Source organism: Rhinatrema bivittatum, chromosome 15 (assembly GCF_901001135.1).
Source record: "Rhinatrema bivittatum chromosome 15, aRhiBiv1.1, whole genome shotgun sequence".
Lineage (NCBI taxonomy): Eukaryota > Metazoa > Chordata > Amphibia > Gymnophiona > Rhinatrematidae > Rhinatrema > Rhinatrema bivittatum.
This window is the reverse complement of record NC_042629.1, coordinates 35,333,304-35,354,399: the sequence shown is the minus strand read 5'-3', so window position 1 is coordinate 35,354,399 and position 21,096 is coordinate 35,333,304. Positions and strand designations below refer to the sequence as shown.

The following is a 21,096-nucleotide window of genomic DNA, read 5'->3' as shown; positions in this document are numbered from 1 at the left end:
GGGTCAAGGACATTCGATGAAAAGATTGGAAATTAAAATGGACTCCCTAATTTATAATTTTCAGCAAAAAATACTGGGAATTCAGGAGCAAACCACAGAGACAAATAGTAAAGTTTTAGAGACTGAAAGTAAAATTCAGTCTCTTCAAGCTGTTAACGTGGCGGTAATTAAAGAACAAATGGCATGCTCCAAACGTTTGGAAACCCTAGAAAATAACATTAGGCATTTAAACCTTCGAATTTTGAACTTTCCCAAAGTTGCTGGAGAGATTCCCTTTACTACATTGAAAAGGCTCCTAAGAGAAGGTTTAGGTTTTTCTGATGATGATATGCCATCTATTAATTTTTGTGGATTCCTAAATAAATAAAGGTGGCGGGAGCAGGGGAAGAGAGAGCTTGAGGTTAGAGAGGGGGAAAGGATGGGGGGCAGGAGAGTAGTGCTGACACGGGGTGAGTGAAGGGTGCTGGAGGCTGGAGAGGGAGGTGGTGAGGTGGAAGCTGGAAGCAGGGTGGAGACAGAAAGAGGCCCAGCCTGAGAAAGGGGTGCGAGGTGGAGAGCAGGAAATGGAAGGGATGGTGAGAGGCAGAGCAGACGGGAAGAAAATGTTGAGATAGGAAAAAAAAGCTTAGGTATAAGGGAGATGAAGGAAAGAAATCCAACAACAGGCGAGAGTGAGAACACTACAGTGAGAAAACAAAATACCAACACAGACATTGGTTTTGGTAAGGACAAGGGGCTGAGCTGTAACTTTTCCTGTCTCTTCCCTCCCTCCTTTAATTCAACAGCTCAAACTTGGGCTGTCTGGGAGGAGGGGTGGGATAGGGAGGGAGTACAGGTGGAAGGGTGAGAATGGGCAATGGGGAGATAGGACAACAGAAGATGATGGTGGGGGGCACACACAGGGCCCTGCGAAGAGACGGTGAGGCAGAAGGCAGCTGGGTGGGAAACAGGACCAGAAGAAGTGCGATAAGGGGAGGAGAGGAGCTAAAGAAGTGTTAAAGCCGGCAGGAGTAAGTTTCCAGTGCTGGACTGAGAAGGTTCAATCAATGCACAATTAAGCTGTGGAATTTGTTGCCAGAGAACGTGGTCAAAGTTAATAGCACATCTGGGTTTAAAAAAAAAAAGGTTTGGGCAAATGTAACCCCCTCTTTGGGGACCTCCCAGAATGCAGGGGCTCACTGTTGTCCCCGGGACCACTTCCATTCCCAGCTCTCTCACACAAACACAGTCCACTTGCCCCGGGGGACGAGGATTACCCTCCAGGCCCCAGGCTCACGGGGCTGGGGACCCACACACAGTCTCCTGTCTCTCCTCAGGTGGGCTCTCTCTCTTCTGATCTCCATGCCTGAGGGCTCGTTTGATTTTGAAGAAAAAGACGCTGCACGCTCAGGTGGAGGCATTCAGCAAAACTTTACTGAAACCAAAAATACTTCAAGCCCCATTCACGACACAGAAATTCTCCAATTTATCTTCCCACAAAAATAAACCGTGCAAAGGCACTCAGTTCCTCAGATTCATCAAGTGAGTCAGTGTCCTTTGGGATGACAGCACCAGGGAGAGACCCAACGCTCCTGAGCGACGGAGCGAGCTTGTACAGGCCGACACAGAAAGAATCGTGGGAGAGCCGGCGCGCCGTGTTGAGCGCCCCCTCTCCTGGGGCGCGATTCTTTATTTAAATGAGGGGTCGCGCTAACAAGGAGGCGCTAAGGACAATATCGCGTCCCTAGTGCCTCCTTAGCGAAGAGGTGGCTGTCAGCAAGTCCAGAGAACCAACGCTCTACTTTACCGGAGTCGGTTTCCAAACCCGCTGACAGCCACGGGTTAGGAAAATGGACGCTGGCAAAACTGAGCAATGGTTTTTCTAACTGCTGACCGGCGGGCAGATTTTTTAAAAATTGTATTTTATTTATTTATTTTTTAAATGTTTGGTTCCTCCAACTTAATATCGCTAGGATATTAAGTCGGAGGGGTACAGAAAAGCAGGTGAACCTCATAGCCTTGCCCAATGCTTCCCCCCTCAGCCCGCTCCACACACAATTAAAGATTCTGCATTTATAACAACATTTTACATGAAAAGTATTAAAGTACCATACTGTGAAGTAAAACTATCACTTATATTATATTTATTTATTTATTTTATATACCGACCTTCGTGAAAGATATCATATCAAAGCAGTTTACACAGAACAGGGGTATTAAAACATTTTCAATAAACGAGAAGCACAAAGTTACAAAAAACAAGGTGTTATGGAACTTGGGACTGAGAGAGCATAAAACAAAAGAATTAAATAATTTACATGCACTGTTGTGTTGCTAACCAAAAATCCCGTGAACACACACTTGGAATCTAAATGGTATTAGGCCTATTGTATCGTGTGATGTGTGTGAGCTTGATGCTCCAAAAGCCCTAAAACACTAATACACTTCCTATTAGAGAATATCTCACCTCAGTCATACATGCAGAACATAAATAGACCCTCACCAAATACAGAATAGCGCAACCATAAAATAGAAATATAAACGTGACAAAACCTGAACTGGAAACCACAAGAAGCCAGACTCTATGCAGTGCGACGATTAAAAAATTAGAACCATCACCATTCCTCAAACATCAAGACATTTAAAGTGTCTGCTGTTTTGAAATGTTTTATTGGTGTTTAGGACATTTTAAAAAATTGTGTACGAGTTTTTAATTATTTTATCTTTTATTTGTCATCTGTCTTGGGATTATTATTATTAGCATGACTTTACTATTATGATTATGTATTTATACATAATCAAGAGATAATATAAATACATAATCAAGAAATAATATAAATACATAATCATAATAGTAAAGTCATGCTAATAATAATAATCCCAAGACAGATGACAAATAAAAGATAAAATAATTAAAAACTCGTACACAATTTTTTAAAATGTCCTAAACACCAATAAAACATTTCAAAACAGCAGACACTTTAAATAACACCCAAAAAATAAAACTAAAAAGGATTTTTAAAATGTATGCTCTCCATACCTGGGAACTTTTGATTTCCAGTCATCCTGAGACTGTCATGAATTAGTAGGAGGAGGGTGCACAAACTTTCTCCTCTCTTTCTTATATTTACACACAAGCAGCCCCGGGTCCTCCTCTTCATTTCAGCTGCTGGCAGGTTAGTATCCACCTGGTATCTCTCTCACACACACACACAAGCCAGGCAAATGCCATTCTTTCTCACACATACAACCCAGACAAGCTCCCATTCACATCCACTCAAATGCCAGGCAGGCTCCCATTCTCACACACACATACACCCTGCCCATCCCAGGAAGTTTCCCATGCATGCATGTGAACATACATACACATACAAATACACTCATCCCAGGTAGGCTCCCATTCACACTCACACACAGGCACACACACACACATACACCATCCCAAGCAGGCTCCCATTCACACACACACGCACACACACACATACTCCCATCCCAGGTAGGCTCCCATTCACACACACACATACTCCCATCCCAGGTAGACTCCCATTCACACACACTACACACACACACACACCCATCCCAGGCAAGCTCCCATACACACACACCCAGCCCCTATCCCAGACCGGTTCCCATTCACACACACAGACCAGGCAGGCAGGGACTATGGGTCATTCCTTCTCCACTGTTGCTACCACCAGCCTGAAACTTCTTCATTGGAGAGAGCAGCTGTTCTGCACATCCTACTGCATGCTGGCCCCGTGGTAATTCAACACTCAAGATCCTGAGGGGCGGATTTTCAAAGGCCCGCGCGCGCCGGCGGCCTATTTTGCATAGGCTGCCGGCGCGTGTAAAGCCCCGGGACACGCGTAAGTCCCGGGGCTTTTGTAAGGGGGCGTGTCAGGGGCGGGGCCTACTGACGCGGCATTTCGGGGGCAGGCCGTGGCGTTTCAGGGGCAGGCACGGGGGCGTGGTCGAGGCCTCCGGCCACGCCCCCGGGACCGGAGGACGGAGCGGGGCTGCCGGCGACGCGCACAAAGTTACGCCTGCTTTCAGAAGGCGTAACTTTGCCGACAAAGGTAAGGGGGGGGGGGTTAGATAGGACCGGGGGGGTGGGTTAGGTAGGGGAAGGGAGGGGAAGGTGCGGGGAGGGCGAAAGAAAGTTCCCTCCGAGGCCACTCTGAAATCGGAGCGGCCTCAGAGGGAACGGAGGCAGGCTGCGCGGCTCGGCGCGCACAGGCTGCCAATTTTGCGCAGCCTTGCGCGCGCTGACCCCAGATTTTATAAGATACGCGCGGCTACGCGCGTATCTTATAAAATCAGGCGTACTTGTGTTCGCGCCTGCTGCGCGAACAAAAGTACGCGCTCGCGCAACTTTTTAAAATCTGCCCCATAAGCTTTATATGTATGTAGCAACTTATTTTCTGCAACAAATTCTTCTTTATGATCTGATTTTTATTGCTCTATCCTCTCATTGCTCGAATAAACTTATTTTCCTAAATACCCAGAGCAGTGATGTACTAAAACAGTGTGTGTGACTATTTGTGTGGGGTTCAGGCCCCTGGGTAAAATCCAAGTAATTGTGTATTTACATTGGGTAAGCCCCCGAGGCAGTCCTGTGTGCATGCAGGTGACAAGCCCCTCAGGTAGCCCCCGAGGCAGTCCTGTGTGCATGCAGGTGACAAGCCCCTCAGGTAGCCCCCGAGGCAGTCCTGTGTGCATGCAGGTGACAAGCCCCTCAGGTAGCCCCCGAGGCAGTCCTGTGTGCATGCAGGTGACAAGCCCCTCAGGTAGCCCCCGAGGCAGTCCTGTGTGCATGCAGGTGACAAGCCCCTCAGGTAGCCCCGGGCAGAATACCAGTGTGCAGGGTCTGAACCCAGAACCCATGCACATCCTGCTTTTATAGTGCACTGCTGGCCAATCCAGACAAGCCTCTGTGGTGGTGCCTGCAGGGATGGTCTGAAAACTACTAAATCCTAGCCAGAGCTTAAGCTAGAGACCAACTGAACAATGAAGACCTAGGGGTCTCCACACAAGTTTCTGGAGCACAGGTCCATTAATACATTAGCTAGGCAGGCACAGGGATCGCCACCTCCTACATCTGGGAATGAGCAACAGCGGAGGTGATCTTCCGGATCATTCGGAACTTACTGGATTGCCCACTGGTCTGACCCAGCAGGGGCACCTTTTATGTTCTTAAGATACTACAAACCTGACTTTAGTGAGAGAGCATCAGTGAATTATTAATTCTCTGTCCTGCAGATCCAGTGTCAGCGCCTGTGGTCACCTTTGCCTGCCATGCAAACGAGACGGCTGAGCTCTCCTGCAGATCGGAGAACGGAACACGTCCCGAGTATTCCTGGACTATAGAAGGGAATCCTCTGACAGCCAACTTCAATTATTCACAGAATGGTACAGGAATATTAATAAAACCTCAACCTGTACTGAGGACTGTGATCTGTACTGTGAAAAACCAGATCAGTGAGAGGTTCAGTCACCCCCTCAATGTCACATGTGCAGGTAAGAAATGCTGGTTTCACCAGGAATTGGTTTCTATTCTTGTACTGCTGACAGGGTCTCCTCCCAGTGTGCATTGCCCTATAGACTGAATCTCACATGAAATCAGCAGATCTTCAGCAAAATTCATCAAAGACTCCCACAGAGAGGGCTGGCAAAAACCTGGGAGCCAGGTCACTTACAGGCCGATACAGTACAGTGCGCTCCAGTGGAGCGCACTGTTAACCCACGTTTGGATGCGCGTTTTCGACACGCTAGCTTTACCCCTTATTCAGTAAGGGGTAATAGCGCGTTGAAAATGCACGTCCAATCCCCCAAAACTAATAGCGCCACAACATGCAAATGCATGTTGATGGCCCTATTAGTTATTCCCACGCGATTCAGAAAGTAAAATGTGCAGCCAAGCCGCACATTTTACTTTCAGAAATTAGCGCCTATCCAAAGGTAGGCGTTAATTTTTCTCGGCGCCAGGAAAGTGCACAGAAAAGCAGTAAAAACTGCTTTTCTGTGCACCCTCCGACTTAATATCATGGCGATATTAAGTCGGAGGTCCCAAAAGTTAAAAATAATCAAAAATAAAAAAAAAAAATTTTAAATCGGCCCATGGCTTGCGAGTTGAAAACCGGACACTCAATTTTGCTGGCTTCCGGTTTCTGAACCCGTGGCTGTCAGCGGGTATGAGAACCGATGCCGGCAAAATTGAGTGTCAGCTGTCAAACCCGCTGACCTGGGGTCCAAAAAGAGGCACTAGGGCCCTAATTTGAATAATTTTTTTTTCTGAATCGTGCGCACAGGAGAGTGGACTCTGCGCTCACCCGTTTTCCCGCCTTAAATTTGGCACATGGAGCCTGCCAATGAGGTTGGATCTAGGGCCAGGAGGAGGAGCCACTGCCCTGGCCATGTCTGGGTAAAAAAGCATAACAACAACTGACATGTACTATAACCAATCCATGATTAATCAATAGACATGTCGCATGAGAGAGATGTACATTCTAAAATTAGAAAAACAAATCTAAAATATTTATTACAAAAAATTTGTATATGTATATGTATTTTTTCATTAACACTTAATATAGCCTTTATGCTGGTATATATATACAAGTAAATCTTCTGAAACACTATATATCCCCAAAGGGCCTCTTGTCGGATTTGGGCATAGCAATTAATAAGCTTTTGCTGAGTTTGTCGTGACGACAAGGTTTTGGGAACAGCTGTGTACCATCAACGTTGGATTTGTTAAGATGATATTTGACATTGCACACATTTTTGTGATATTCTAGATTTTATAGTGTTTCAGAAGATTTATTTGTATATATACCAGCATAAATGCTATATTGTTAATGCAAAAATACATATACACATTTTTTTTAATTCTTCATATGCTGATATTTGGGATATCATTGTTAACTAAGGGGAATAATGTGTAGCGTGAATATTTTTTTCTTTAGTATGAATGAATATTTGAGCGGTGTGAATGTGTAGATGTACGGTATATTTTTAATTAAGGGTATATGAGGGGAGAGCATATTATATAACAATACAAGTTGATATAAATTTATGGGTATACTGTGTTTTGTGATTTTTGTATGCTGTAAACAGTGGATATTTTGTACATTATGTAGTTTTTGTGTTATGTAAATTGTTTGATATTGTATTGTATTTTGTAATAAACACTTTTGAGATTCTTTCTAATTTTATAATGTACATCTCTCTCATGTGATATGGGTAAAGAAGGATGCCATCCAGGTCTGGGCCCAGTACCTTCTGTTGACCTCAGAAGGTCAAAACAAAAATAAACAAAAAAAGTAAAATAAAAAGACAGAAATGTTTTCCCCTTGACTCCTAAAGATTTTGTCTGGTTCCCAAGTTTTCTGAACCTTTGTCCACCCCTGCACATAACTCAAGGCAGCCCTTAGAGAAATTATATATCAGGCAATATTTTTATATTGGCCTGGCAGTTTCATCCTCCTCTGGGCTTCCAGTTCACTCTGAGCTGGAACTGGCGATAGCAGCATGAACTTTACCTAATGGTTACCTGGGGTTTTTCTCCATTTCTCATGCTCGTCCCCTTCCCTTTAGCTCAGCTACTGCAGGAGCCGCAGACCGCGGCTTCCTCTGGAATCTGTATTTTATGTTATACGGAAGGGGTCCTGTAGCGATGAGAGGCTCTGGCTGCTGATTAGGGGCCAGAGTGGCGAAGCCCGGATCTCAGAAACCCCATGTTTGCCCTTCCCGTAGATCCAGTGTCAGAGCCCGTGGTTAACTATTCCTGCCGTGCAGACGGGACGGTCGAGCTCTCCTGCAGTGCGCAGAACGGAACACGTCCCGAGTATTCCTGGACCGTAGAGGGGAATCCTCTGGGGAGCGGTTTCAATTATTCACAGAATGATACCAGGATAATATTAATAAAACCCCAACCTGTGCTGAGAGATGTGATCTGCACCGTGAAAAACCAGCTCAGTGAGAGGTCCAGTCACCCCATTAAAGTCACGTGTCCAGGTAAGAGAGGAAGGATTTATTCAGCGCAGAAATGATGGAGAATTACTGTGGTGCTGAAAGAGCATTTTTCTGTATTTCTGTATCATATTTTCCATTCCGAAAACAACAAACAGCATCGGCTAATCCCATCCCCTCCCCCCACCCCATGAAGAATGAAGTGTTGCAATAGTGATGACATCACTGCATGTCACGAGGGAAGCATAACTGTGATGTCATTGGTGTAGGTCTAGCAAGTCGATGCCATTGTGTAGGTGCTCAGGAGCAGGGAAAGGTGAGGACAGAAGATGAGAAACTCTCAGGCTGCAGGGCTGATCCAGACAGAGGAAGTAACATTGTCATACCGTGGCATTATTACAACAGGAAACATGTATCACACATGTAACAGCAGTTACTGTAACTGGATTTAAAAAAGGTTTGGATAAGTTCCTAGAGGAAAAATCCATAAACTGCTATTAATTAATAAGCAATAGAATATTGTGATTTATGTAATGTTTGGGTACTTGTAGCCTGGATTGGCCACTGTTGGAAACAGGATACTGGGCTTGATGGACCCTCGGTCTGACCCAGTCTGGCATGTTCTTATGTTCTTATGAAATGATAATCCATTCGATTTATCCATGCATTTCAGGAGTAACCATCTTGACTCTCACCTTTAAGGTGATGTCACTTTTTGGGGGCACTGTCCATGCTTGAAGGGGTGTCACATATGACATCACACGCACAAATAGCTGATTGGACAGGCATATTTTTGATGTCCTTAATGGTGCTTGTATTCAGACTTCCTCTAGAGCAATCAAATCTGAAGTTTCTGGTTCCTCTTTAGGGAGTCACAGAATCGCAGAGGAGCAGTGCACATTTTTTTTAAACAAGAAAGGAAGCAGCAATAGGTTGAAGCCTTCAAAAACATCAACTTGGCTCTGTTGCTTCTTCGTTGGGTTTTTGCTTCTTAGGATACTGGTTTTTGGTCCTGATATTTAAATGTGACATTCAGATATCCCAGGGGCATAAGGGATTCAGAAGTGGTAAGCATGCTTCGGGGGGGGGGGGGGGGGGGGAACTCTAAAACCAGGTGTCCTGGCATGAGTTTGACAGAGTAGATAACAGCACATAAAGACCAAACTGGCCCATTCCCAGCTCATTATTTAAGGCAGACTTTTTTTGGATTCTCTGCCTTCTGAGTAAATGGCCATACAAGATCCCATATTTAATCCAACACCCAGTCCCTTCCACCCACTAAGCCTTACTACCAAGCTTTAGAATAATCTAAACAAACCACCCAAACTAGCGGGGCTGTTGTGCTAATATGCGGAGGCCTAGGTCCCCCATGGCCATGCTGAATGGCACCTGGCTGACAGCATCGGCCTCTTGTGGTCTGCTGCTTCCCATCTGGCTAACTTGAGGCCTGCAGTGTCGCTAGCTCAGGCTTCCTTTCTCTCCCCTGCACCTCCTTGTCTCCTGATCAGAAGCAAGGGGAGAGGGGCTTTTGAATGCGTGAAGGGCGGGTTGTTAGGAACAAGGTCAGGAAGGTGTAGTGTTGCAATCTGCCCCATGGTGCTTGGGTTCTATTATGGTTTCGGTTCCTGTGAGCTCTGCTGTGACGTCTAGGACAATCTTCCTCGTAGCACAGAAACATTTTCATGTTTCCTCTGAGTCTTCTTCCCTGCAACTTCAGATGATGACCTCATGTCCTTGAAATGCCTTTTCTATTGAAAATGGCATCTTTCCTTATTTAGATGTTTCTCTCTTATCCCCCATGGTGCACATTTTGAGTATCGCAGGGCTCGTCTTACTGCCTTGTATCACTGTCAGTGGCCCTCTTTCTGACCACTTCCATCCTCTCAACGCCCTGATGAAGGTCCGGCCTCCAGAACTGAACACAGTACTCAAGGTGGGGGTCTCACTAATAACCTACACAAGAGCAATTACCTCCTTTTTCCTGCTTCTGGCACGACAGGAAGCTACGCCTTCTTGGACTTTTAAGTGCAAAATGAAAAACATTTTCTGAAAAAAAGTAGCATTCAGCCTATTATTCACAACATGAAAATTCATTGTGGAGAACGGAGCCCACGAGATGATGCACGACCCGCAGCACTGAAGGCTGCCTCGCACGGGTCTTACCATCGTTCTATGCCACCATTTTTATCTTAAGTACTGCTGAGTTAGCGCCAGCGTTGCATGCAATAGGAATCCTGATAGCAAATGCTAGAAGCAAGGGACTTTCAGTTAAGTGCATGTGACTTTCTTTGCTATTTGGTGATTGAGGTGTAGGAGTAGGCAAGAAAGTTGAACGTTGGGAGGGAACTGGTTGGGTTAGGTGGCAGAATGCAGAGAGTGCTGGTAAATGGAGTCCACTCTGCTGAAAACAAAGCGGCCAGGGGGTATCCAGCTCACTCTTGAGGATCTCGGGTTGGTTGGACACCGTCCCCTCCCACTGCCTTATCCACTCTCACTTGTCAGGAGCCTCCTCCTCTGCGATCTGCTTGGGAATCCTTTCACGTGCATCAGGTCCATCACCTTCCCCTTCTGTAAGCATCGGGCAAAAGAACTGCTTTCAGATTTCTGCCTTCTGTGGTCTGCAGCCTCTCCTTCTGCACTGAAGGAAGGTTTTTCTCTCTCTGACTTTCCTCTTCTAACCATCCTTGCTTTGCTGCGGAGGAGAACAGGCAGAATCGGGAGGTGCAAGAGTGACATCAGAGAGAGGACGGTGGATACAGGATCCATCCTCTCAGTGCACCTGCTCTGGGCAAATACAGTAACGGAGATCAGGAAAGTCTGCAGCAGCAGCATTAGGAGGGGGAAGTGAAGGTAAAGCTGTTAACTTGGGATGGGAAACTGAACCCTCTAGAATAGCCTTACACTTATCTGCTGTCATATTCTCTTCCTATATTTTTATGCATTAGATTTCTCCTCTTTTTAAATAAAAGCTGTGCATTTGTAATTATGATCACTTCCCTCTTTTGCACTTCTCCTTCCCTCAGCCCCACTCTTCAGCTGACCGTGCTGTTTGTGCTTTGCATGCATGGGGCTCTGATGAAGATCCACTCTACAGCGGTCCGTGCTGTGTTTGTGCTTTGCACGCATGGGGCTCTGATGAAGATCCACTCTTCAGCGGTCCGTGCTGTGTTTGTGCTTTGCATGCATGGGGCTCTGATGAAGATCCACTCTTCAGCTGTCTGTGCTGTATTCATACTTTATATGTATCCAATGAACTGCCAACTGAATTAACTTTTTTTTGCTAGTATTGCTGCTTTAATTAGCAGCATGGTACAAACAACAGTTTTTAGAAGTGCAGTCTTCTGCCCAGTACAGATTCCTCCTGGTGTATATATATTTCTTGCAGATTTATTTTTTTTCTAATGAATTCAAACGTAGGAGCTTATTTACTAACTTGTTTTAAATATGTGCCATTTGAACACGAGTTATTGCCCACAGGATTTGCTAATCTGTGGTAACCGAGTACCGCCGTTTAGTAAATCCCACATTCGCACTGGGAACTCACCAGGCCACAAGTTTAAGGGAGCAGCAAGCCTCTCTCTGCCAGCATATCAACCTCTCTCCACCCTGCCACTCTCGTCCCTCCCAGGAATCTCCACCCTGGCTCACAATCCTTCACCTGCAAGAGCCCTCAGCTGGTAATGGGGCTGGAGCGGGCCCATCGGCGCTGTAATCCAACACGGCGCCAGCTGCCCCGAGGCTCGCTTGGGCTCTGCATGGGAGGGGGAGGAGCTTTAAGTCACTGGAGGCTTCAGCACAAGCAGGGGTGCGCTAACCTGCTGATAATATTGGGACAGTTGAAATGTGGTTAACTTTCCAAGAATGAATGCCTATCACAAGGTTTATTGCAATACATATTACTCCATTTTAATGTTCATTAACTGGTTTGCAGATATTTGCATGCAACACAGCTCATTAATGTTTTCCTCTCATTAGACCAATTATTTTTCTGATATTGGAGGTGCTCACTGAATTTGACATTTAATGTGTGTTACAGCAGCTTAGTAAATAGGCCCCCTAATTTGCCTCTGCCTACTCATCAGCGTTACAGAGTAGAGTTTCTCAGCCCTGTTCTGGTGACCCCACAGCCAGTTGGGTTGTCAGGATATTTATAGAGTTGCCAACTTTTCCATCAGACCAGGAGGATTGGGGGATACCCCTCATTTGCATACATTTTAGATCCTGCCAGTGAACTGCCTAATTAGTGTATCCTTCAGGGCCAGGGCATCCCAGTAGGTGAACAAGGCGGTCGCTTAAGGCACCAGCCATTAGGGGGCGGCAAAGAGCAGCCATGTGGGGCTGCAAGCAGAGCCTATCCCGCTCATGGCCAAGAGGAATAGAGACTTGGCGGGCCGTGAAGCAGCGCCCATCCTGCTCGCAGCTGAGAAATGCAGACACTTGGTGGGCCCCGAGAGGCGCCCATCCTGCTCGTGGCTGAGAGAAGAGAGACTCGGTGGGCCACAAGCGGTACCTCTGTCTGTGTGTGTGTGAGTGAGAGGGATTGTGTGTGTGTACGAGAGTGTAATGGTGTTAGTGAGAGAGAGGGAGGGAGCCTGTGTAAGGGTGAGTGTGTGAATGAGACAAGGAACCTAAGTGTGTGTAAGAGAGGGGGCTCTGTCTGAGTGAATGAGGTCGGGGCTGGAGCCGGGACCTGGTAGAAGCTCCACCTAGGGTGCCTAATATCCTTGCACCAGCCCTGGTATCCTTGTATGCATTAAAGGGCAATAATGAGCTGGCAAGCTGCACACAGGTAACAGTTTCAAGGCAAAGAAGGGGGCCCCCTGCCACTCAGCTGCTTCCCATTTCTTATCTCGTGGGGAGGAGCACAGATTTTCTCCTCTGTTTCTCTCTCTCTCACCCTATGCCATCCAATCACCACACACAGTGAGAGAGGAGTCGGGACCCAGGGAATCATTGCTGTGGTCAGGGCCGGAGAGAGCAGGAATCAGGCCCGTGCCAGCTAAGAAAATTAGGCCCCTATGTAAGGTTCTGATGTGATGCTTAATAAGAGAAGTTGTTTTCTAAATTTCCCAAATCATTTTTATTTATTTAAGAAGGCTTTACGAGCTTTTTTGTTAGCAAATTCTTCAATTACAATTGAAATTTTTATTTATACATGTTAGAAATAGATATATTTAGCTTTTCTTAAAATTTTGCCCACCATAAGTAGGCCCCTTGAACATTGTAGGCCCCAGCCAAAATGGCCATGCTGGCACCCCTTCTCCTGGAGTGGCTGTGGAGCTGAGGGCTGTGCTATGCCCAACCTCCTCTCCCTATGCTGTCCAATCACAGCATAGAAAAGGGGGCAGGGATACAGCACAGCCCTCCTCCAATAGAGGAAGAAAAAAGCAGGGACAGAGCCTAACAGGCCGATACAGTAAAGTCCGCTCCGGGAGAGCGCACTGTTAGCCCACGTTTGGCTGCGCGTTTTCGGCACGCTATTTTTACCCCTTATACAGTAAGGGGTAATAGCACGTCAAAAACACATAGCCAAACCCCCCCCCCCCCCTGAAACTAATAGCGCCCGCAACATGCAAATGCATGTTGATGGGCCTATTGGTTATTCCCGCACGATACAGAAAGTAAAATCTGCAGCCAAGCCAATGGCTGGCGTTAATTTTGGCCGGCACCAGGAAAGTATACAGAAAAGCAGAAAAAACTGCTTTTCTGTACACCCTCCGACTTAATATCATAGCAGTATTAAGTCGGAGGCCCCAAAATTAAAAAAAAAAATCAAAAATTAAAAAAATTTAAAATCTGCCCGCGGCCAGGAAGACGGACGCTCAATTTAGCCGGCGTCCATTTTCCGAACCCATGGCTGTCAGCGGGTTCGAGAACCGAGGCCGGTAAAATTGAGCGTCGGCTGTCAAACCCGCTGACAGCCGCCGCTCCTGTCAAAAAGGAGGCGCTAGGGACGCGCTAGTGTCCCTAGCGCCTCCTTTTACCGCGGGCCCTAATTTACATACCTGGGTTTTCTGAATCGCGCCCAGAAGAGTGGCCTGTGCGCTCGCCGGCTCTCCCGCACGTTTTTCTGTATCGGCCTGAAAGAGACAGTGGGAGACAAGAGGAGCCACCTGCAAAACCGGACTTTTAGTGCTTGGTCAGTACTGCTGAGTGGATGCTGCACAGAATGCCTGAAAACCTGGCTGACCAGTCCAAAACTGGACAGTTGGCAACTCTAGATATTCATGACTGATATCCCGTGAAACTCAACTGACTGTGGGGTCACCAGGCCAGGGCTGAGAAGCCCTGCAGTATATGCACGCTGTTAGAGTCTGCTAGCTGGGACAATATTCCCACTAAGAAGACCTTAACCCTTTCAATACATCACCTTTGTCTGCTGACGCTGCATGCTCCGATCACCAGAACATGCATGGCTGATGCTCCCCAGCACCATCTGCAGATGCCAAAATGAATGGTCATTCACTGGTAATTCTTAATACTGCTTTATTAATAAGACTAATATCTGAATTTGAGTACTGGCTGTCCAAGCAGAATCCCAGCTAATGGTACAGTTTGAAATCTTTGGATGTATGCATGCAGCCACCTCTTGGATGTAAAGCCTGGCTCCCAATTTTGCTATCTGATACAGTTGATTCCAAAGAAGATTGAGGTGGGGGTGGGGGGAGGGAGGAGAGCGAGCTCCGGGGTTAGTTTCACTTGGCAGCTGTTTGCAAGCCTAAGGCCCACGGAGGATCTGAGCTCCCCTGCTCTTGTCAGCACACCCTCCCCTCCTGCCTTAATAAAATGCTCCTTGACGGTTGGGCCTCAGTGGCGGAGATGAAACAAGTCATTGCAATTCTCATCAGAATTAATCTGTTTTTAGTGCCAGCGTCGACCTCTGGCCTTACACCCATGCTGAGCAGCACCGAGCCCCACACTGTTAATAGCACTGTGGAAGGAAAGGCTTCGGATATCACAACCAGGCCTAGTAAGAATACAAACACCTCCAAGACAGGTAAATACGAGCAAAAAAAATGATACATTTTCTGATGTCTAGTTTAGTTAGTTCATGCACCATGGGACTGCTCCCTGCTGCGGATCACGGCATGTATGAACGTCAGGGGCAGCTGAGGGCAGCAGAGCCCCCTACCAAGGAGACGACTGCTTTCGTACAAAACTAAACTGTGACTAACAAATACTAGATTTTTACTGACCACCCTTTCAGCGGTACAGTTCCAATGGTTTTTCATGTAAGACATAATCCAAAACTATACCAGGTGTGTGTGTGTGTGTGTGCGTCGGAAGAACTTCTTACATGAAGAAGAAAAGCACCGATGTACGATGTGAGCAAACGAGCTTGCAAAGTTAAAACAAACTTTTATTAGTACATATAAATCATTAAAGTGTGAGCAGGTACTTACTAAACAATACATTTCTTAAACAAAATGTAAGGTAAATACTAATGGCTTCACAACAAGACAGGACAACTTATGGCTTTGTATCAATGGCATTAACAAGATACGCATGAATAAATATAAAGAATCTACATCGTTATATTATTCGCGGAATGTATCCCTTTACGCAGTACAGCAACAAATGGCCGACAACCATCCAGTGACTGAATTATAGGTTGAAAACAACAATACACGCACTACCAGCATTTCTGTATGCAGACAGAATAAATGCTCAGATATCCACATAAAGTAGCCTCACATTCTTATCACTCTTCACTCGTTCCTATTTTACAGAACCCCTGCAGATATTGTAAAAAAGAACCTTTGATTGAAAAGCTGTATGGAGCATTCTGGGTCAGATAAGAGTTCCCTTAACTAGAAAAGAGTTTTCTGATGTAAAGTCCTCAACAGGGCGTCTTCAGAGGGATCCCCTGGGAAAAACAAAAAGAGGATGACTCCCCACTCGGAGTGCCACGTGCCTAATTACTTGTCAACATGAGAATGAGCAACGCTACCGTGTGACCTCGAGAATCAGGTGAATGTCTGGAGCCGAGGTCTGTAGAAGCGAGAACTTGGATGGAAAATCCGTGAGCCGGGCACGAGTCACCCCGTGGATCCGGATGAAAAGTGAAACACCGGACTGGTGAAACAAAAATGCTTTACGGTAGGATGGGTGTGGATGCCGTCCCTGCAAAATGGCGCTGCCGCGTCTTCACACGAAACCAACGTGGGGCAGACTAGACGGATCTTCTTGGTGTTGTGCAAAGCGATATCGTAGCCAGAACTTGATCTTCCCTCCTGCTGCTTTTAATAACAGGAACCAAAATGAGCCATCCTCGCTGCACAGCGTAACTGATGTAGTTCATCTGAGGTCCGTACATTTTGTTTGAGAATTGTATTGTTTAGTAAGTACCTGCTCATACTTTAATGATTTATATGTACTCATAAAAAGTTTGTCTTATCTTTGCAAGCTCGTTTGCTCATATTGTACATCGGTGCTTTTCTTCCTACATAGGAGGTTCTTCTGCTATTATTATTGAGCACATCACAACTACATATTCACTGCCTAATTTCTATTAGGAACCAGTATATATAGGCACACACATATCCATATGACTTTATCCATATAGAATATGTTACATTAAATGTAATTGTAATAGAACATTAATTGTCTCTATTGTTATATATATTAAATAGGAGAATCTAGAAGTACTGTTGTTTTGGTTGACAGTTTTCACCAATTGCATTGTCAATGGACCTGTGTTTCTTGTCCAGAGCTCCTCCCTGCTCCTCGCCGGGGGAGGGAGATTCCCTTTTATCTGATCCACGTTTTCATGCTTAAACGTCCCCCGATCCCAGCACATTTGTACAGGCAGAAGACGATGTGTCCCTCTCACCCCTTCCCTTATATATATAAACCTCTCCCTTAAGAGACATTGAACGCACGTCCGCCCGCAAGCCATACCTGTCTTCCAACGCAGACCCTTTGGCAGCGATCCCTTCTCAGAGCCCCGATAACACTTGATCCGCTCTGTAAGCGCACAACAGAGGGGTCACGTTGCCTTGGCATTGCTAACTGTTTCTCCCCTTGGTGTTTAGCAGACACATGTTCGAACCACCAGTGTTTCGTGGTTTCAGCGATCTGGGGGGCCACAGTCCTGCTGGTGACCGGCCTGGCTCTGATCCTCGGCTTCCTCTGCACCATGCCAAAAGAATAACGGTGCGGTAAGCAGAATCGCACATTTCTTTCATTGTTAAGTGGGACACGGACCTGTCAAACAGTGCAAAGGCTTTCAAGATGGGAGCACAGCCTCAACAAAAAAGATGCCAAGCTTTTTGTATTTATAGTGAAAGGATCTTGTCCAGCCAGCACCACCACAGACGCATGTCTTCACTTGGGTTTTTAGTTCAGCACTTGGTAGGAATCAGGAAGTGAGACTGGAAAGGGGAATATGCGCTCCATTCACTGTGGTTTCCAAATGAGTACAAGACGAGAAAACAAATATTGTAAAAGATAAAAAAATAAAAATAGAATAACTTAAATGAAAAAAAAAGAACAAATATACCAGATTACTAAACCCCCACTTGAGTCAATGGTTTTAATATAGGTATAAAACATGGAATGAGAGATGGCGGGACACCTGTGCTTATTACAGCAGTACAAACATATTTCATCTTGTACTAAAACCTTTAGGAGGGAATTATCAAAGCGTTACGGTGTGTGGTGCACATAAAAATATACGCGTGCACGAGTAGCTTGCACTCGCGATTGATATTTTAGAAACATTGCGAGTACACATGTACCTGCTATATCTCATATACATTTTAACAGGGGGAAAAGGGGAGGTCTTGGGGTATTCTAGAGTGGGTTTCTGAAGTCCCCGCTTAAGTTGATAGCGTAAGAGGTATAGGCACAAACATTATTGGACTTGTCCGAATGCTTGATAAGTCCAGTAATGTTTGTGCCTATACCTCTTATTAACATAGAAACATAGAAATGACGGCAGAAGAAGACCAAATGGCCCATCGAGTCTGCCCAGCAAGCTATGCACTTTATCCATTTTTTTTCCCTTTTTCTCTCTCCCACCTGTTACTATTGGCTTCCAGTACCCTCCAGCCCTAATTCCCCTCCACCCAATTTAGAGAGCAGCTTTGAATCTGCATCCAAGTGACATCCAGCTCAATTGGGGGTAGCAACCTCTGCAACAAGCAGGCCACCCCCTTGCCCCATACTCTTACCCACCCCTGTTTTTATTTGTTTTTTTTTTTGGAAATAGCAGCCCTCCATCCTACCGCTCCGTGAAGGTGGAACACCAACTACTGGCCACTGGCATCCCGCTCCGTGAATGCCTCTGTGGCTACTGCCGCTCCGTGCAGTGTTTGAATGCCGCTGTGGCTACTGCCGCTCCGTGCAGTGTTTGAATGCCGCTGTGGCTACTGCCGCTCCGTGCAGTGTTTGAATGTCTCCACTTTATTCACGCCCTCTAGACTTATTGACCCGTGCAAGTGAAATCACACTTGGTTTTTTGTCTGCAGTTTTTGGGTGGAGGTCCAAATGAACTGCTGGATCAGGGGTAGCCAGCTCCAGACCTTGAGAGCCACAAGGTTTTCAGGATATCCACCATGAATATGCATGAGATAAATTTGCATACAATGGGAGGTAATGCAAATCTCTCTCGTGCATATTCATTGTGGATATCCTGAAAGCCTGGCCCATTTGTGGCTCTTGAGGACTGGTATTGGCCACCCCTGTGCTAGAGGGTCTGGGTGAAGTGGTGAATGTTTCGACAAACCAGTGATTCTGAGTAGTTTCAGAACAGTGAACGCACATACTTTAAAATATACCTGCCCCCGCCTTTAATTCTGTTATTACATGTGAATTATTACAATTATTTTGCATGTAAAATATACATGTGCCTTTTTTTTTTTAATTCGATAGCAAAAACATACATACTCCTGTATTACAAACTATGGGACTCCTACTACCCAGTTTATAAAATACTAGCATAAAACCGTAGGCATCTCCTTCCACACGCAAATGGTTTACGGCACATTGTTTGGTAAATTGGGCTCCCTGTGTAATTCCAACACCTGACAGACTGTAATTTTGGTAAATGTAACTTTGATAACAAGAGTTTTTCATTTTTCAGATCAAGAACTGGTGCAAGATTTAAGAGAGAGGAGATTTGTAAGGGGAAGCAGGAAGATGGGAACGCTTGTGAAACTGGCAGATAACTTGAGCAGAAAGGCATGAGAAGGATCCCTCGGGCTGTGAACTCTGGAACCAGTCAAGATCATAAGCCATGTGATCTACCTGCCAAGAAATGTTGCTTTATTGTTTTAATGTTTTACTGTAGTGTACAAAACTCTTCTAGTGAGCACTACGTTCAAATTATTTTATGTCTTTGGTGCTCTAGCAGCTGTATATAGTTCATGCCAATTTAGCTAATATCTATAAACAGACACATTATTACTAGTATTTATCATTTCTATAGCACTTGTGCATGTTCACAGCACTGTAAAAATACATAGAGATAGTCCCTACCCCAGAGAGCTTACCAAATGGTCAAGACATACAAGAAAGTCAAATAAATGGTTTAAAAAATGTATTTCTGAAGATGGTGGTTTGCTAGGCTCCTTGGGGGGGGGGGGTCGGAGTTTCTTTCCCTGAATCCTTGTTTCCTCATAGTGCCGCCGAAGCGGAAAGGTAAGCCTAGGCAATACCCCTCCGAGCCTGTGGTCTTATCTGGTCAGTGCATGCTGGGCAATTTGATCTGCTGGTCGATGGCTGAGAATTCTATTGTAATTCCTGTCGAGGGAGCGCTGGAGGTTACACTTAGCCCCCCCTGAAAGCCTTCCCCCCACCCCAGCCGGGTTGTTCCGACTGCATGGTGTTGAGGCAGTCACAGGAAGATGATGCGACCGCTATCATGGCGGGAGGGACTGCTGCCAGGGAAGACTCGTCTTGGCCGGAAGTCAGTAGTTCTGGGGGAACTGAAGAGGTGATGCCATTCGGCAGCCCTTTGCGGATGACCCAAAGTGGAGATACATCTGCTTCTCTCCGGCACTGTCCCCAAGAACCATTGGTGAGACCTGCTGAAGTCTCTCTAGACACGCTATGGACAGTTGGTGCGTGTGGATTCTGCTATATCTAACTGTGCCTCATATTAGTTGGTTGGTGAAAACGGTTTCTGAACTTCGAGAAGTTCATTCAAAAAGACATCCTGATTGAGCGAAAAGGTGGACAATATGTGATTGAGCGAAAAGGTGGACAATATGGAAAAAGAAGTGCAGGATATCCAGAAAGCAAATACTGCTTTAATTCAAGATAAAAACTCTTTTCATAAGAAAACTGAACAGCTCGAAAATTTTTGAAGGCGCTTGAATTTGTGCTTGTAGTGCCTGAGGATGGTGTTTAATTAAAGACAATTTAATTAAAGACAATTTTTAAAAAAGGAAAAAAGCGTTATGTTTTTAGACTCTCAGGATGTCTATATTTCAGCCCCCTTTATTATTGTGGACTATGGCTATTGTTTCTAATTGGAAATGTTTTTCTTCTTGTTTAGCCTTTGAATGACATAAGAATATGGCTATGTAATTTGAAATTCATAAATAAATAAAAATGTATTTCTTACACGGAATGTGGTTAAAATCAACAAAGCTACAATGGGAAAGAGCCATGGCTTTAGATTTACAAGGTGTGTTTCTCTAGGCTGGCTATGGCCAGAAGGAGCATGATCCACCAACTCAGGAAGGCTGATCCAGGCCTACGATGCAGGAGGGGGGAAAGTATAGAGTCAGGAGTTGGAGATGGAGGTGAAGAAGGCAGATAGCAGCTGGGGGGGGGAGCTCAGGGTCTAGGCAGAGCTTGTAAGGGTGAGACCAGTTATGACTGAAAGCCAGGGACAAGTTCTCAGTGTGTTAAACGCCCTCTAGTGGCTGCAGCTGCTCCATGCACTATTAGTATCTAATGAAAAGGTTTTGGAAGCTCAAGCATGGGATCACTGACCTGGATCGCTATTAGGGCTGTGACTGGGAAGTCCACCAACCCCCTCCACATTCAAATATGTGCCCAGAACTCAGATAAGTAAGGCACTTGGGTTCAGACTCACTCTCAGGGAGGGGGTCAGTAGGCATACAGTTTGATTGATTTTGGCTTTGACTCGTAAAGGACCTGTTCCATTCATTTCAAACTTTAAAAGTGCCTAGCAGA

The 21,096-nt window shown here is 45.7% G+C and overlaps 1 protein-coding gene across 6 annotated transcripts in view; it reads left to right on the top strand.

Annotated features, from left to right (window-relative positions):
* The window catches only part of LOC115076916 (hepatocyte cell adhesion molecule-like), a 37,421-nt gene extending 16,904 nt beyond the window's left edge, over positions 1-20,517 (top strand). The window contains exons 3-7 of one of the 6 annotated variants that reach the window (XM_029578935.1): positions 5,239-5,496; positions 7,732-7,992; positions 14,813-14,944; positions 16,986-17,108; positions 19,034-20,517. In XM_029578935.1, coding sequence (XP_029434795.1) covers positions 5,239-5,496; positions 7,732-7,992; positions 14,813-14,944; positions 16,986-17,101 — 767 coding nt within the window. In that variant the 3' untranslated portion in view covers positions 17,102-17,108; positions 19,034-20,517. Of the gene's footprint in view, positions 1-5,238; positions 5,497-7,731; positions 7,993-14,812; positions 14,945-16,982; positions 17,109-19,033 lie in introns of all 6 variants that reach the window. The other 5 variants (XM_029578934.1, XM_029578933.1, XM_029578938.1 and 2 more) reach the window with 5 other exon arrangements.
* Positions 20,518-21,096: the final 579 nt, after the last annotated feature.